This window comes from Centrocercus urophasianus, unplaced genomic scaffold, assembly GCF_019232065.1.
Source record: "Centrocercus urophasianus isolate 14NV4802_14NV808 unplaced genomic scaffold, USGS_Curo_1.0 seq_15, whole genome shotgun sequence".
Lineage (NCBI taxonomy): Eukaryota > Metazoa > Chordata > Aves > Galliformes > Phasianidae > Centrocercus > Centrocercus urophasianus.
In genome coordinates this window covers 45,585,186-45,600,301 of record NW_024884697.1, presented here as the reverse complement: position 1 = coordinate 45,600,301, position 15,116 = coordinate 45,585,186, and the positions used below count along the sequence as shown (strand labels likewise).

General features: G+C 39.6%; 3 protein-coding genes across 5 annotated transcripts in view; 2 read left to right on the top strand and 1 right to left on the bottom strand.

Annotated features, from left to right (window-relative positions):
* NUP205 (nucleoporin 205) overlaps nucleotides 1-7,671 on the top strand; it is a 43,648-nt gene extending 35,977 nt beyond the window's left edge. The window contains exons 35-43 of the mRNA XM_042815970.1: nucleotides 210-336; nucleotides 1,117-1,193; nucleotides 2,705-2,833; nucleotides 3,351-3,477; nucleotides 4,235-4,401; nucleotides 5,037-5,160; nucleotides 6,068-6,196; nucleotides 6,836-6,909; nucleotides 7,309-7,671. Coding sequence (XP_042671904.1) covers nucleotides 210-336; nucleotides 1,117-1,193; nucleotides 2,705-2,833; nucleotides 3,351-3,477; nucleotides 4,235-4,401; nucleotides 5,037-5,160; nucleotides 6,068-6,196; nucleotides 6,836-6,909; nucleotides 7,309-7,461 — 1,107 coding nt within the window. The 3' untranslated portion in view covers nucleotides 7,462-7,671. The remainder of the gene's footprint in view (nucleotides 1-209; nucleotides 337-1,116; nucleotides 1,194-2,704; nucleotides 2,834-3,350; nucleotides 3,478-4,234; nucleotides 4,402-5,036; nucleotides 5,161-6,067; nucleotides 6,197-6,835; nucleotides 6,910-7,308) is intronic.
* A 1,408-nt stretch (nucleotides 7,672-9,079) lies between these two features.
* Nucleotides 9,080-14,023, top strand: ARL1 (ADP ribosylation factor like GTPase 1). Of its 3 annotated transcripts, none has more exons than XM_042815973.1 (6): nucleotides 9,080-9,160; nucleotides 9,826-9,963; nucleotides 11,544-11,625; nucleotides 12,363-12,474; nucleotides 13,145-13,323; nucleotides 13,644-14,023. In XM_042815973.1, exons 1-6 carry the CDS (start codon nucleotides 9,157-9,159, stop codon nucleotides 13,672-13,674), a joined length of 546 nt encoding a protein of 181 aa, XP_042671907.1. In that variant the 5' UTR covers nucleotides 9,080-9,156; the 3' UTR covers nucleotides 13,675-14,023. The 3 variants fall into 3 exon arrangements, with proteins under 3 accessions (XP_042671907.1, XP_042671908.1, XP_042671905.1); XM_042815974.1 differs by lacking the exon at nucleotides 9,080-9,160 and adding an exon at nucleotides 9,193-9,546 and having other exon boundaries at nucleotides 9,824-9,963; XM_042815971.1 differs by lacking the exon at nucleotides 9,080-9,160 and adding an exon at nucleotides 9,365-9,735.
* A 564-nt stretch (nucleotides 14,024-14,587) lies between these two features.
* Nucleotides 14,588-15,116, bottom strand: part of UTP20 (UTP20 small subunit processome component) — a 58,747-nt gene continuing 58,218 nt past the window's right edge. Inside the window, exon 62 of the mRNA XM_042815969.1 lies at nucleotides 14,588-14,880. Within this exon, the coding sequence (XP_042671903.1) occupies nucleotides 14,725-14,880 (156 nt within the window). The 3' untranslated portion in view covers nucleotides 14,588-14,724. The remainder of the gene's footprint in view (nucleotides 14,881-15,116) is intronic.

The window sequence follows — 15,116 nt, the reverse complement described above, 5'->3', positions numbered from 1 at the left end:
TGAAAGATGCTGAAATATCACTGTTATTGTTCCTTCGATCCAATTGTGTGTCATCTTGCTCTGCTTAAGTAAGCTATTTTAAAATAACATCTTCAATGATAATGAGAGATTGTTGTAAAAATTCCCTCAGAAATTAGAACACTGCTTCCTCTCTGTTTACTGCTAAATTTTGATGGATTCATGTTTCCTTTTTTCTTCACGTGTTACAGGTTTTGCAGTTTCTCATTTCCCATTCAGATACTATCCAGGCAATCCTGAGGTGTCAAGATGTTAGTGTTGGATCTCTCCAAGAACTGGCCTCCCTGACAGGAATAATCAGCAAGGCAGCTTTGCCTGGTAAGAGCCTGTTGTTTTGAATTCTCTTACCTGCATTTGCATGAATATTGAAGTTTGTTTTCTATAAGGAATTAGTAGACTAGTATAATGTGCATTTGATGTTCAGTTTCTTTTCATTATCCAACCTGGAAGTAAGTCCTTTTTGTCTTTGAGATCACTTGTTAATAGTAGTATTCAAAGTGCATGTGGTAGCTTCAAAAAGAATTTTCGTTCAGAAAATGCTACAGCTGAGGAAATAAAGTCAGAAAATGTTTTTGTACCCATATCTTTATTAATGTTTTCTGCATTTTTATTTCTTTTTTTTGACTTTACAAATAACTATTTTTTCCTGGAACTTCTGTGGATTAACATACTGACACTTCTCTACTGTGACTTATCTTCATGGAGGACTAATCATTATTTTGAAGTATACAGAGATTTCTACAGATTCTAGAAGACTTGCTTAAAAATTCAAAATAACTTCTCTATTTTGATTTAATTGCTTCTTCTGTTCAAAAGAAGGTCTGAGTACAATAGAAAGGAGTACAGAGTTGCAGGTTGAGGCCAAATATTAATTTGTGTTTGGTATACTGTGCTTCTTAAAACTACTTTGCAGGTTAGTAACCTACATAGCATGCACACTAGCTGCATTCATATATGAATATTTTCCTCAAAAATGTGCAAAATTTAGATAGTTTTGCTGATTTGTTTTTTCTGATCTTGTGTTTAAATACACTTTTATACTGCCTTAATTTGTTTTCTTTTGAAAAAGTTTATTTCATGGCTGTGTTCTTTTACCAGGGGTGCTAAATGAATTGGATGTTGATGTTAATGAAGGGACACAGATGGAGCTACAAGGACACATAGGTCGATTTCAGGTGATAAAGTTACATATTTAACACCTGTCTTTTTGGAACTCTGTATATAAATCAGAGTTGCTTCCTGGTTCTGTAGATTTTATACTGTTACTAATAGGTAAGAAATGCATTGCCTAACATTAAAAAGAACGTGCAGTGCTAATTTTTGGTGTGTGTTTTGTGGATAGGATGTGTATTGTTTATTTATTTATTTATTGCCATTTGATTTGGGGATGTGATTGTTGTTGTTTTGAAACAAATAGAAAAGACATCTGGCGATGTTAGTGTTAAGTCGGAGACATTTTTGCTCTCCTTGGCTTAGGATTTACCTTATGTGGAGAACAATTTGAGGTCAACGCCAATGCATGTGAAGTGGTGCAGGATATTGTTACCACTTCTGCCACCAGCATGCCTCCAGCTCAACGGTGTAGGACATTTAGCATGCTTATGTTAAGTTTCTTTGCTCTCCTTTTGAGAATAACTATGACTTAGAATCCAAAAGTAAAGCCAAGATAGAGTAAGTTTTGCTCAGGAGCTGTAACTGTTGCCCTTATTGCAGCTCATCATTCAGCAGTGTTTTTGAAGCTTTGCTATTCGTATAAGCAAGGATGTTTGTAAAGAAAGATTCTTTGAAAACTGTCTGTAGACAGAACTGCCCTGACAAATATTTGTGGTTGCCAAGAGAAGGATGTGTTTTCTGGGCATTCTGATAGTAACTGCTAGACTGACCACCCTAAAGCAGAGTAGCAAGATGTAAATGATTGCTGAAATGCTGGGCTAGTTGTTTCTCTCTGGCATCATGTCAGCAAGAAACTCATGCAAAACAGCAGAAATGTTTCTTGTTAGAAGGAGTTTTAATTGGTTAATTTGGAGCTGTTCTGAGCAAAACTGCTAATCAGTCATCTGTTACTGTAAATTTTATCTCTAGTTTGTCCTGTTATTTTCATTAGGTAATACAAATAGTTTTTCCTAAAAGCAATTACCAGTAAATGTTTAATCTTCAGTATCTTTTTGAATACTCGGTATGAAACTGACTTCCAGTGTGAGCCACTATGATGATCTTAGCAACTGTATAAAGTAAAACTAAATTTATAGGTTTTTCTTCCTTTTTTATGAAACTACTGAATTGGTTTTTTTTTTACTACTTTTATGCAACTTAGTATCTCCATATCCAGATTTTTCTTCTTTACAGATAAATGTGTTTTAAATAGGTATACATAAACCTAAACTGTCATTGCTGCTAGTCAGTGTAACAGTCTGAAAGAGGTGTTAGACAACGTTTGCCTTCCTAAATCACATCTCTCAAGGAGCTGTCTTAGGATGTCATTACCTTTTAATTTAACTAAAGGTGAGTGAAAGCGTTGTGTTTTGAAAGATAGAAATGTAGCTTGAGAAGTTCTAAAAATCTTATTTGCATCGCTGTCTTCCTGCTGTGTGGTGAGGGATGTCTTGCTCTTCTGCTTTTAAAAGTGACGAGGATCACACCCTTCCTTTGCTGAGGTTCTAATTGAACTGTGTGTTTCTGATGGCAGCGCCAGTGCTTGGGACTTCTAAGTCGATTCGGCGGTTCAGACAGGCTACGTCAGTTCAAACTGCAGGATGATAACACAGAAGGAGACAGAGTGAACAAGAGAGATGAAATTGAGTTGGCCATGCAACAGGTAAGGACAAAACAAGTTGCAAGAACCTTCAGTCTCAAATTATGGAATTTTACTGTTGTGCAGGTTACTTTTGTTGTTGTACTTTCATGTGATTTTGACTAGTTTTAATGCTCTGCGCTGTTTTCAGTTTGGTATAGGATCCCACATTTAATTTCTATTCAAAATAGTCATTGAAAATTTGGTTACTTAAACTTGCATTAGTGATCATTATTGTTCTGGATGCAAAGTCTGACAACTTCAAAGCTTTAAATTGATCAGAGAATTTCAAAATAAAGACTGGATACAGGGGGCATGGGGAATACTAAGTTAGAACCCAAGAGGAGTTACGAGTGACCAGAAATTGTGACTAGTAGAGGGGTAAAATTGTTAGTCCTAGACTTGAAATGGAAGTGGGGCTATAGCTGATCGGAAAAGAGAATCATCACATTCAACTGAATAGATACAAAGAAAAATCAAATGCTGATTATTGACTTTTATCCATGTTTCAACTTGCACACCATCTGCTTTTTATTTTGAGATCTGTGCAAATGTGATGGAGTACTGTGAGTCGCTGATGTTGCAGAGTGCCCCCACTTTTGAGCACACTGTTTGTCTGTTCACTCCTAGCCTGTCAGAGTCAACCAACCGAGATGGGCCTCGTCAAGGTGAGATCTTCGGCTTCCTATTTTTTGGATGTTGAACAGCAACATCTGGGCTAGTAAAAAATAACATAGCAGGGACTGCAGCTTCATGTGTACTTTATACTTCATGTCAATGATGTAGCTGCTCATTTTCATACTCTGCAATAAATGATTTTACAGCCTTGAACAAATCGAAATCAGGGAACTAATTAAGTTAAAATAAATATAACCAAAAATACTTTTTAAACCACTTCCCATTGGAGCCTCGGAAATACTTGCATGAGTTTAAAAAAAAAAAAATTAAAAATAAAAATAAAAATAAAAATGTGGATATAAATAAATAGTAAAAGACAGGGGAAGGTAAGGGTTTTTTTTGTTTGTTTTTTTAGCAACTGTGCTGGATTAAATTATGCAAAACTAGGACCTTATTTATGACATGTAAGATTAGTTTTAGCGTTGACTCCTCATTACAATACATAGCAACAGGCTTGGCTGTGCTATTATGCAGTTGGGTGGTTAAGAAATGTACCCTGTACGTTGTAGTTACATTTTCATGTATTACACTCAGTACTTTGCTGACTGCCTTCTAGTACTGCTGCTGCAGAACTTTTTGCCAAACTTCTGTTTGTATGAATTGTGGCACAGAAATAAATCACAGACTTGCCAGTACTTCCATGTCTTCACTGCTTTATTGACAGAGCAGTATTGACTTCTAGATTTTTTATTTTTATCATTTTTCTTAATTTAATTTGCTTATTATAACTTGGTCATCTTTTTCTAGATACACAAGCACCAGTGGTCCCATACTGGCGTTTGCCTGGTTTGGGCATTATCATCTATCTACTGAAACAGAGCACTAATGATTTCTTCAGTTATTATGATAGCCATCGTCAGAGTGTTAACAAACTGCAAAATGTGGAGCAACTCCCACCTGATGAAATAAAAGAGGTAATATTTGTAACATCTGCTGACTTTGTGGGGACTGTGTTGCTTGTAACGCATACAGCTGTACCAAGGACTCTGAAGTATCTTAGATAAATAAATAGTTCCAGTTATTTTGCGTGGTCCTTTCTGCTGTTGATAGAAGGGACCATAGAATGGGTGGCATAAAATTGATGGGGACTGGACTTGTTGAGTGATTTTTCATTATGTTGAAGAACCATTGTTAACACTTTGGGACTATTCATCCTGTTTCTCCTTGGCTAAAGAGATGCAACTTGTATAGTGTTTAGTAGCTGTAGTAGCTGTAACTCCTGCATCAAACCTTGGGTTACAGATGACAGGGTTGCAGAGAGAATGAGTACTTCATACAGAAACACTGTCACAGTGAACGAGTAAATTGAATGATAAACCAAATGATCGTTTTTCTTGACAGATAAGTTGCTTGAGGATACAGTTAATTTATTCATATTTTGGCAAGCGAGGTTATGCAAGTTAAAATTAAAGTGTAGACTTTTGAAGAGATAACTGATCAACAGTAAGTTCTAGATACTGGTAAATAATTTTATTTGCTTATTTCTTTCATTATTCTTTCCTTCTGTTCTGACTTGCTATAATTTTCTTTTCTCCTCTTCTTGTCACAGCTGTGTCAGTCGGTTATGCCAGCTGGAGTTGATAAAATCTCTACTGCCCAAAAATATGTTTTGGCAAGGCGACGTCTAGTGAAGCTAATAAACAACCGAGCCAAGCTGCTTTCTCTTTGTTCTTGTATCCTTCTGAAATTGAAGTTAACCTCAAAGTAATTCCCTCCAAAAATGCAGGGAAATAGGAACAGGTTATTTTAACCTAGATTTCTGGCAACGTTGAACAACACATCATACAAAAGGAAAATTTGAAATACAGAAACTTAAAATAGTGCACATTGTTGTGCTACTTTCAGGCTGTAAGTATTTTTTAATTAGTACTGTGACTGGAAGATGAGGTCAGTAATAATTCCCATCATAGAGACACCCTTACTAGGATTTTTCTTAATTATGATGAAGCACTGATTATTGTTATTATTGCCAATATTATTGCCGTCCAGCTCTTAAATTTAGTATCCAAGCCCACTAGATATGTACACATCTGTACGAGTGTGCTGGCAAAAATTCTCTGAAAAATAATTCAGATGCTCATGAAAGAGACTGAAGTTCCCAGTGTTACAGTGAATTGTACATAAGCTTTTTCTAGTGAATACCAGTAATTCTTTGAAATAACTAGTACTGCACAAAATAATTGTTGCAGAGGCTCAGGATTTTCCCCCGAAATCTAGCTTAGGAAAGGTGTGCACTTGCAGCTGTGTACCTTTTGTACCTGTCTACCTTTTGTAGCTGGTACAGCCGCTTCCAGCTTTACAACCTGAGCTTTAACACACTGCTGCAACTGAACTACCATTACAAGTCACATTCAGTCACAGTCATTTGAACTAGTCTAGCCAGTATGGAAGTAGGTAAAGGATCCATGTGATCCATTCCAGGCCCTCATTATCAGCAGTGGGAGTGGGAACCTGCTGCTGGAGGAAGTTACAGTGGCTGAGATAGTATCTTCAGCTGCTTCTAAATGGTTGTGTAAATATGCTTATATAGTAAATGTACAATCTAAAGACAAACTCCTTCACTTAGAAATGTGTCAACAGATATTATAGAAACATGTCTCTTCATTCTTTGGCGTCATCTGGAACACTATCTGCTGAATTACACACCCACTGACACCCAAGACTCACTGCTGTCTTCCAGAATATCATTTAAGAGAGGAAGACTGCAAGGTAAAATTTCGGATATGTCAAGATGCCTTTGAGTTAAACTGATGGTTAAATTTAAAACCAATTTGTTACTATTAACATTCTGCCATTTATATTTAATAAAGAGGTTGTTTGGATTTAGATATATGGACTTTCCTTGGAAGAATTGACAGTACACGTATTGTTCAGCCACAGACTTTGGAGTGTTGTCTATTACACACAATCTTCAAATGAACTACTATTTTATTTATGTTGTTCAAACAGAGTGAAGTTCAAATAATGAAATCAGACTGGTGATCCAAAATGATGCATATGAAAACATTGTAAACAAAGATAAAATGAAGAACTAGAATGGAGACTGGTGTTTTTGAAAGCACTTGTTAGAATTATAGGCACTGTTGATTTGACAGAATGTGTTGAATTTTGATAGAAGTCGGAAAGATTAGTGACTCGAGGAGGAACTTTTTGCTTAAGGTTCCATGTTGTGTGATCATGGCTGCTCAGTGATTCAGAGAAAATATGTTAAGTCAGAAAGTTGATTTCTGATACGCAAGATTAGTGACAGATTTTGAGTACTGCATTTTGAAATCATTTATGACAGTGTGGAAAAATGATGGTGTTGAGTAGCCAACATAATTTTAACCTCTTATTTTCTATCACTAGGTTCTTTTGGTTCAGAGTCCAGCTTGGATTTCAGCAGTGGACTGAATCGAGTGAGTCAGCATGATATAGATCAGGTGAGATGTCACAGTCTACTGAAAAATACAGAATGCACATTGTTATTGAGCAGAAACTGAGCAGACTGTAAAGTGTGAGTATTTACAACAGAATCGATTTATTCTTACACAGAAATTTAATAGTCTGTGTTAATTGGGTGCAAAAGCAGCAGAAAAAAAATACCATTTTTATTAAAAAATTCCATTGACATTTCTGCTGCTGTTTGTGCACAAAAAAAGAACCTGTGTTCAAAATCTTTTGCAATCTCAAGCACCTTTATAAGAAAAAGTTTTGTTTAATTCCTAAAGATTGTAAGGTATTGTGAAAAAGCTGATAGATGTTGACAGGTGATGGATAAACACATGTTCTAGAATGATAAAATTTTGTATTGTTGACTGAAACAAATCTCTGTTTCTCAGCTTCAGATTGAAACCACCAACAGTTTTGGTGAATCCCTACAGAAGAAGCTTCTGGACATTGAGGGGTTGTATTCTAAGGTTCGGTCACGTTACACCTTTATTCAAGCTCTTGTGAGACGTATCCGTGGTCTCCTAAGGATATCAAGGACCTAAAAGACTGATACATGAAGCTTGCCCCTTGAAGCAGCATGTCTGGGCAGGCTTTCTGGATCATCGGATTTTATAAATGATACATTTTCTAAACAATGTCCAAAAAAAAAAAAAGCATTTTTGTTACCTTTTTTTTCTTATCCCTTTGGATCAGTTTTGTGCATTCTTTCTTACTGCTCCCAACTTGAAAAATAAAGAATCATTTTTAAGTGAGTTCTGATTAATATAAGAACTAAAGCAAGAAAGAATCCAAATGGAGAACATAAAGGAAACGAAAGCTGTTGTTCTGTGACTGTGATGATACCATATTTATGGATGCTCTCAGAGAAAAGGGAAAGGTTTGTCTGTTCATGCTGTTCTTGCTTCACACACGTTTAATGTGATCGGACTCTTCGATACGGGTTTTATGAGAAAGGTGATCATTTTTACACTGTAAGCTGCTTGTTTATCTTCCCCATTGCCCTGCCTTTTTTCAGCTGACATGGATACAAACTTCCTCTTTTTGAAGAACTCTAGGTACAAGAAAAAAAACAACATGAGGAAAGGCACAGAAGGTGACAGCCATAGATTACGTTCTTACAGCTTGGAGAGCTGAAGATCTCTGTGCTGCTTCAGCAGGAACAGGAGTACAGCAACAGAATACAGCGCTTGAAGAGGGAGCAGGCAGGTTTGAGTAGCAGATTGGTTCTGTAAGTAGATAGAGATTAGTCTTAGAAGAGATTTTCATATCTCATTGTCTCTTATGTAAAAAAGAACATGAGACTGGCTGGATTTCTTACTACATTGTCTGATCTTACAGCTCACTTCTCTGCATGTGCCTTGTGAATTGTATCCTGAGCTGCCACTATGTAGTGGCATTTTATTTTATACTTCACATAATTAATGTGTGCTGATATTATCTGTCACACAGGGCTGGTTGTTCCCTGTTGTCAGATAAGGGCTGTTATCTGTTTTGTAAGAATTGCTGGCTATTAATGATTTACAGAGCTGCCTTTTGCCTGATGGTTCACAGCGGTTTTGTTCATCTATTCATCAGTGAGAATCAGGAAGCACTGTATTTAAAGAGAAAGCCTGTACTGGAACTAATATGGGGATTGTGGTGGCTCAGACATCACGCAGCGCTGTGTGGAACGCTGTTTGAGACGGGTACTACTTCCACCGCCATTTTACACAGCGCAAGTCTGCCTTTCGTGCAGCTGCTGCCGTGCAGCGAATCCCACAGGGACTCGGATGTTGTGTGTTTATTTGGTCACAGCGGGAACGATCAGCGCGGATACACCTGCACTTGTACCGCCATGGACGCATGGGGCAGTGAGGGCTGCGGGGGGGGGGGGAGGGGGGGCGAGGATATGCCGCACCGCCCCTGGCACCGCCCTCGTTTCCGCACACGCTGCTTCCGTACCAGCAGATTCGTCACTTCTCCTCCTCGGCCCGCTTTATTAATTTTTTCTTATTTCTCCTTCCTTTTTCCTCCCGTCCTGCGTACTTCCGTATCAGGAGGGTTAGGGTCGCCCTGCGCTCTGCTTCCCCTTCTTGCTTGCAGGCAGAGCCCGTCCCGCCCCCGTGTCGAAACGGCGAAGCAGGGTGGGGAGAGCGCCTCCTTTACTCGCCGAGGCGCGCGACGTGGAGCTGCGGGCAGGCGAGCGGCGGCGCTGACAGGAGCGGCAGGGCGGGCAGGGCCCGGCGCAGCGGCTCGACATGGGTGAGGGCGTCGGGGCAGGGGTGCGCGGTGGGCCGGGTTGTGCTTGTAGAGCGGAGCGGTGAGGGAGGCGGAGACCCCGAATGTAGGGGTTGGGCGATTCGTGCGAGTCTAACCTACACGGTCGTGGCGTTTGACCTGCATTTTCGTGTGGCGGAACGGCGTGAGGGTGGGCGGAGCGGGGAGCTGCGTGCCGCTTTCTGCCGGTGGAGCTCACGGCGCCGTTCCGACCCGGCGATGGGTGCTGGTCGGCGGGGTGACTTGGTGAGCACCCGAAGAATTGCGCTTCGTTTGAAGGAAGGAGAAGCAGGTGGTCCCAGGAGAGACCGTAGGCGTCAGGAGTGCTTTCTTGTGCCGCAGTGTCCTTGTGTGGTGGTCTCTGGCTTTGACAAGGCAGGGGCCGATGCAAACAAAGGAGGAGATGGCTCAGATTTTGGCAAATGAGAAAACTAACCGCGATGAGGAAGCTCGATGCTTCTGCAAGCTTCGTTGTGCTGGGGAGATTTGTGATAAAATTGCATGAGGCCATGAGAGAAGGATGTGGTCCAGCACTCAGAACTTGCCTTTTTTCTCTGAATGTAAGAAATGTGCTGCTGTTCAGTAAGGACAGTCTCTGCTTTGCCAGCTGACGTGGAGGTGGCTTTCTGTTCTGCTTTTATTTTTTGTAGGGGGCTTTTTCTCCACCATCTTTTCCAGTTTGTTTGGAACTCGAGAGATGAGGATTCTCATCCTGGGGCTGGATGGAGCCGGAAAAACAACCATCCTGTACAGGTTACAAGTTGGTGAAGTTGTTACCACCATTCCAAGTAAGCAGTCGGTCCGTTACTAAACGCAGCTGATTTGTTAGCTCTGGTATGTCAGCTTTGTCAGCTGAACTCTCACGTGCTTACTTTGTAAACAAATGCACCTTTTATTGTTGCAGCCTGGCACTTACGTTTAAGAGCTTTCTCTTACGCTCTTATGGTGTGCTATAGAAATACAAGGAAAAGGTATCTTTTATGCTGCTCTATTGAATGCAATAAGTACTTGACGTCAAGGTTGTTAGTATGATTGGTAGGCTTCTCTAACTACTAGCTATGGAGTGTTGAATTTTTTTCTCTCTAAATATAGCACTAGTGTGAATTCTAGAGTTTGTTGTTATTGTACATAGCAAATTTTACATAGGATGGCATCAATGAGTCACACCTATTTAATTTAAGGCATGTGGTCTAGTGGGGAAATATTGGTGGTGGGTGGACTGTTGGACTGGGTGAATTTGGAGGGCTTTTCCAACCATGGTGATTCTGTGATTCTCACTTCTTGTTACTGCCAAGGGTCTTAAGTTTGTTATATAAACACTTCTCTTTAACACAGAAAACTACCTGCATTTCTTCTTGTCTTCTACATTCTGTAGAAAAAAAGTGTAGCAGCTCAGTATGAGATGTCATAGTAGGAGATATTTGCTTAACTAAGTGTTAACTAACTATTAACTAACTATTTGCTTAACTGAGGTTTGTGTGCTGTTTTCTGGTTGAGATCATAGAATCAGAATAGTTTGGGTTGAAAGGGACCTATAAGACCATCCAGTTCCAACTCCCCTGCCATAGGCAGGGACACCTCCCTCTAGACCAAGTTGCTCAGAGCCCCATTCAGTCTGGTCTTGAATGCTTCCAGGGAGGGGGCATCCACAGCCTTGGTGGGCAGCCTGTTCCTGTGTCTCATCATCCTCACAGTAAAGAATTTCTTCCTGATATTTAGTCTAAATTGTAGGTAACATGAACTAGATGGGGGTGTAATGTGAAGGACTGGGCATGCTGGTTGTTGAATCCTTGCCACATCAGTTGAAGTCTTCCTGAATGGCTGTGATGAACTGACTGACTTTGGTCAGATCTTTTAGGCAGTCCATGTTTGTTTGTTTTCCTGCTCTGTGTTTCTCTGTGGTGACAGGGAAAGAAATGACAGCTGTATATGCTGTAACTTTATGCCATCTTTCAGATATCATGATATAAAGCCTTCTGCTGAGAAGCAGTCTCTACTGTGGTCTTTCAAGGCCACAGATCTGGTGTTGACATGTAGGTTATGTTCCTTAGCATTCTACTGCTGTCAGTTGTTGGTTATCAAAGCAAGCTGCTCCTTTAACTGCTGCTTTGTTTCCTTTGACGCTTTCAGGCACACTAATACTCATTTATAACAACTTTAGCATTTGTTGGCAGGTCTCTATAATATGTTTATGATGCATTATTTTCAGCCATAAATGCCTGTTGGAGTGACTTCTCAAGGGATGTGAGCGTCACTATGTTGCTCATGAGGAATTTTTAGGCATGATGATTTTAAACTAAGTGTATTTCAGGAAAAAAAAAAAAAAGAGAAAAAGGATCATCAGTAAAATTGTGTAACTTTGTTTCAGCAATTGGCTTCAATGTTGAAACAGTGACATACAAGAATCTGAAATTTCAAGTTTGGGATCTGGGAGGACAGACAAGCATAAGGTAATGTGTATCTAAAAATAAAAAGATGTCATCGAATTTCGGTAAAAAGTGCTTGCAAAGTTCTTGACATTCTCATAGCTGTCTGTTCTGACAGTTGTTTCCTTTGAGTTTAAAACCAGCTCGTTGACAAGAGGGCACTTTTGTTTGATAGGGTTCTGTTACTGCCACGTCTGTTTTAGGCTACAAGTGAATTAATTTCACTGGTTCTGCTTTGAAAAGCTAGTTTACTTGTGTAGCATGGAACTAGGCAGAATTCTGAACGTTTATATTTAAATTTCATATTTTTAAGAGTGCAAAGCTATAAGATGATATTTGAACATAGGCAATAATTTTTTTGAGTAGTGAGCTTTGAGTTTTTTAACAAACCATTCCATGTATAATTGTAATGGTTTGTGCAGGACCCTGTGTGCCTTCCTCAGGATTACACTTTGAACACTGCTCAATAAGGGGCAGTGCTAATTTCCTTTTCCTTTTTAGCTCCAGTAGTCCTGAAAAAGATGGTTATGACCCTCAGTAATTACGTACCTCTATGAATTAGCTCTTTAAAAAAGCTCATCTTAGTTTTTGCTGGTGATTATTTGTACCACTGTGGTCCTTTTTATAACTTCATGATGATAAGTTTGTTCTTTTTTTTTTTTTTTAACCCCAGAGAGAGTTGTTACTTCCTCTGGTTGGCTTTTCATTATGTGGCTGTAGAGTACTGCTAAACCTTCAGATGGCTTTTTTGTCTTCTGCAGGCCGTACTGGAGGTGTTACTATTCCAATACAGATGCAGTCATTTATGTAGTGGACAGCTGTGATCGAGACAGGATTGGCACTTCAAAATCGGAGCTTGTTGCTATGCTGGAGGTAAGAAAATGAGAACAATGTTGGTCCTATCAGTACAATGGAAATGAAGTGTTACAGTTCTTGGAGCAGGTGTGAAACTTGATTCAGTGGTTATCAATCACGTTTGGTTGCGAAGCTTCAGCCCTCAGAACAGGCCCATGCAGCACTTCTAACTGAAGCAAGCTCAATGTACTGTAGGCATTTTATACTTTTGCACAGTAATTCTCTGGACAGTAGGTTACATTTAGCCTCTTGGTCGCATGAAAACTTGCCTTGCCTTGCATGAAAACAAGGGCAGCTGCTCGGTGCATCAGTGGTAGAAAATCAGGCCCTGAAGGAATTCCAGTGGTGTCCTACTGGGCAGTGAAGCTGAAGAATGTGCATGGAACAGTAATAAAGGGAAGATGCGTTAAGTGCTATAAGCTTTTTAATAGTATGCCTTGTTAAATCTGCCTCCTGTTTACAGAGTGCTGTTATGTTATGAAATCTGCCTTGTTTTGAAAGTGCTTCTATGTGACGTGGGAGCAAATGGAATTCAGAATAGGTGTCATTCTTTTGGTAATGCACTAAAATTGGCAAACTGGAGGAGGGCCATGACAGAAGCTGCTTTTTGTCCTACGGGTTTTCTCTGCGTAAATAAATTTAGTTTAAAAATCTTGGCAAACAGTTTGGCATGATTCTCATTTCTTAGGAAGAAGAATTGAAGAAAGCCATTTTGGTGGTGTTTGCAAATAAGCAGGACATGGAGCAGGCCATGACTCCCACAGAAATGGCAAATGCACTGGGATTACCAGCACTGAAGGACAGAAAATGGCAGATATTCAAAACCTCTGCTACTAAAGGCACGGGGCTTGATGAAGCAATGGAGTGGTGAGTAAAAATCTGGTTGTTAGCTTCATTAGCGAGGTGCCTTTTAACACATCATCTTTCGTAAAGAAGAAAGATGGAAAGTCTGATGTAAAAGCAAGGTATGAATTACAGGTTTGTAGAGCTTCCTTGTACTTGTGAGAACAGAAAGATGAGCGTTTCAGGACTTGCCTCTTTGCAGTGCCCTCTAACTAGGGCTGTATTGCTCTGGGCTGTCATCTTAAAACAAGAGCCCACATGACTAGAAAGGGTAATTTACTCCTAAAGGTGTCCTGGCATCTCTGATATGATTTTTCAATAAACTGGTTTACCCTTTTTCCTAGGTTGGTGGAAGCCTTGAAGAGTAGACAGTGATACAAAACTGACAATTGCCAAGAAGTTTCAACTACGTCCAGCATCCCTCTTTCTGCAGTCAAGTATGGTCAGGCCACAAGTACTTGTAAATAGGGCAAGTTTGCATTTGGGTCACATAATGTGGATGCCTCTCTTCAGCTAGAAAACTGAACCAAGTGGATGTCTGTGTACATTATGGTCATTTTCTTTCTTTGTGTTTAAAGATGTGCTTAACAATTTGTATGACAGTTTTTCTGGAGGGCAAAGGGATTTATATATTCTTTTTCCATTCACTGGGTAGTTTGAAGTTGGTATGGTTACTCTATTTGTGTAATTAAAACACTAATAAAATCCACAATGATCAGCTGTACTCCCAGGTGCGTTGCTTGCTTGCAGAAGCAGAGTTGAGTTCTGCTGCAGCCAGTTATAACAGACACGTGGCTGAACATTGCAGGTTTCCTGAAGCTGATGTTGTTATGCTTCAGTATCCCTCAGTGCAGGTACAGTTACAATGAAGTACAGCTGTTAACAACAGTACCTGTTAACATAGCATCACTTCTTGTTTCTTCAGTGGCTGTCTGCTGCCCTGATGTGGCATGCCCATAACTCAACTCCCCCCTTCCCTGAGCTGTTCTTTCTATACAAGGTGCTATTGCAAGGCTGCAAATGAGTCAGCTTTCTCCCTACAGCTGTGGAAGCTGAAAGACAAATCAAGGTCGATGCAGTCTGTTTTCTCCAGAAGGAGGGAGGGGCAGAGGCATGAATGCAGTTATCATATAACCCATCTTTTAAATAAGAAGTAAAAATTCAGTGTAAAAAAACAGACTGGTTGTGCAATGAACTTCACATGATCTAATAAACATACAGGTTTTGGAGAAAAAAATAAAACAAACCCTTAAGCTTTATTTAAAAAGTTTTTATTTAAGATCACAGATTAAAAAGAAGACATGGAAAAAATACAAATAAATACAATTAGAATATTTACATATTCTTTTTTTTTTTTTTTTCCCCCAACAGTATTGGCTTGAAATTCACTTTTACAAATTAATCCTCTGGGAAGGAAAAGACTTTTCATTCCACCATTGCTAAGTCTTTCAGTGCATGACTGCGATGTTTCTTGGCCTTATAGCTGGGGCGCAGGAATTCTATTTTTCTCTTCCTCGTTTCTGCTTTATTCTTGTGTCTCTTCAGCTTCCTCCTTGCAGCAATGTCAGGGTTTGCCACAGTCTAATGAAAAAGAATATGTTTGTTCAGTTAAAACTGTAAATGTCAGACAGTTCCCAAGAAATGAACACCTGACAGGCAGTGCACGACCTCCAAGGCTTCTCAAAAATGAGGGTCTTTCTGGCTGCTGGAGCCACATTTATTGCTGCTCTTCAGGTAACCTAATCAGCAGGGCACTGGGATCAGTCAAAACCTGCCCACAGGTTTATTTAGCTTAAATAAAACCACAGCATCATAGA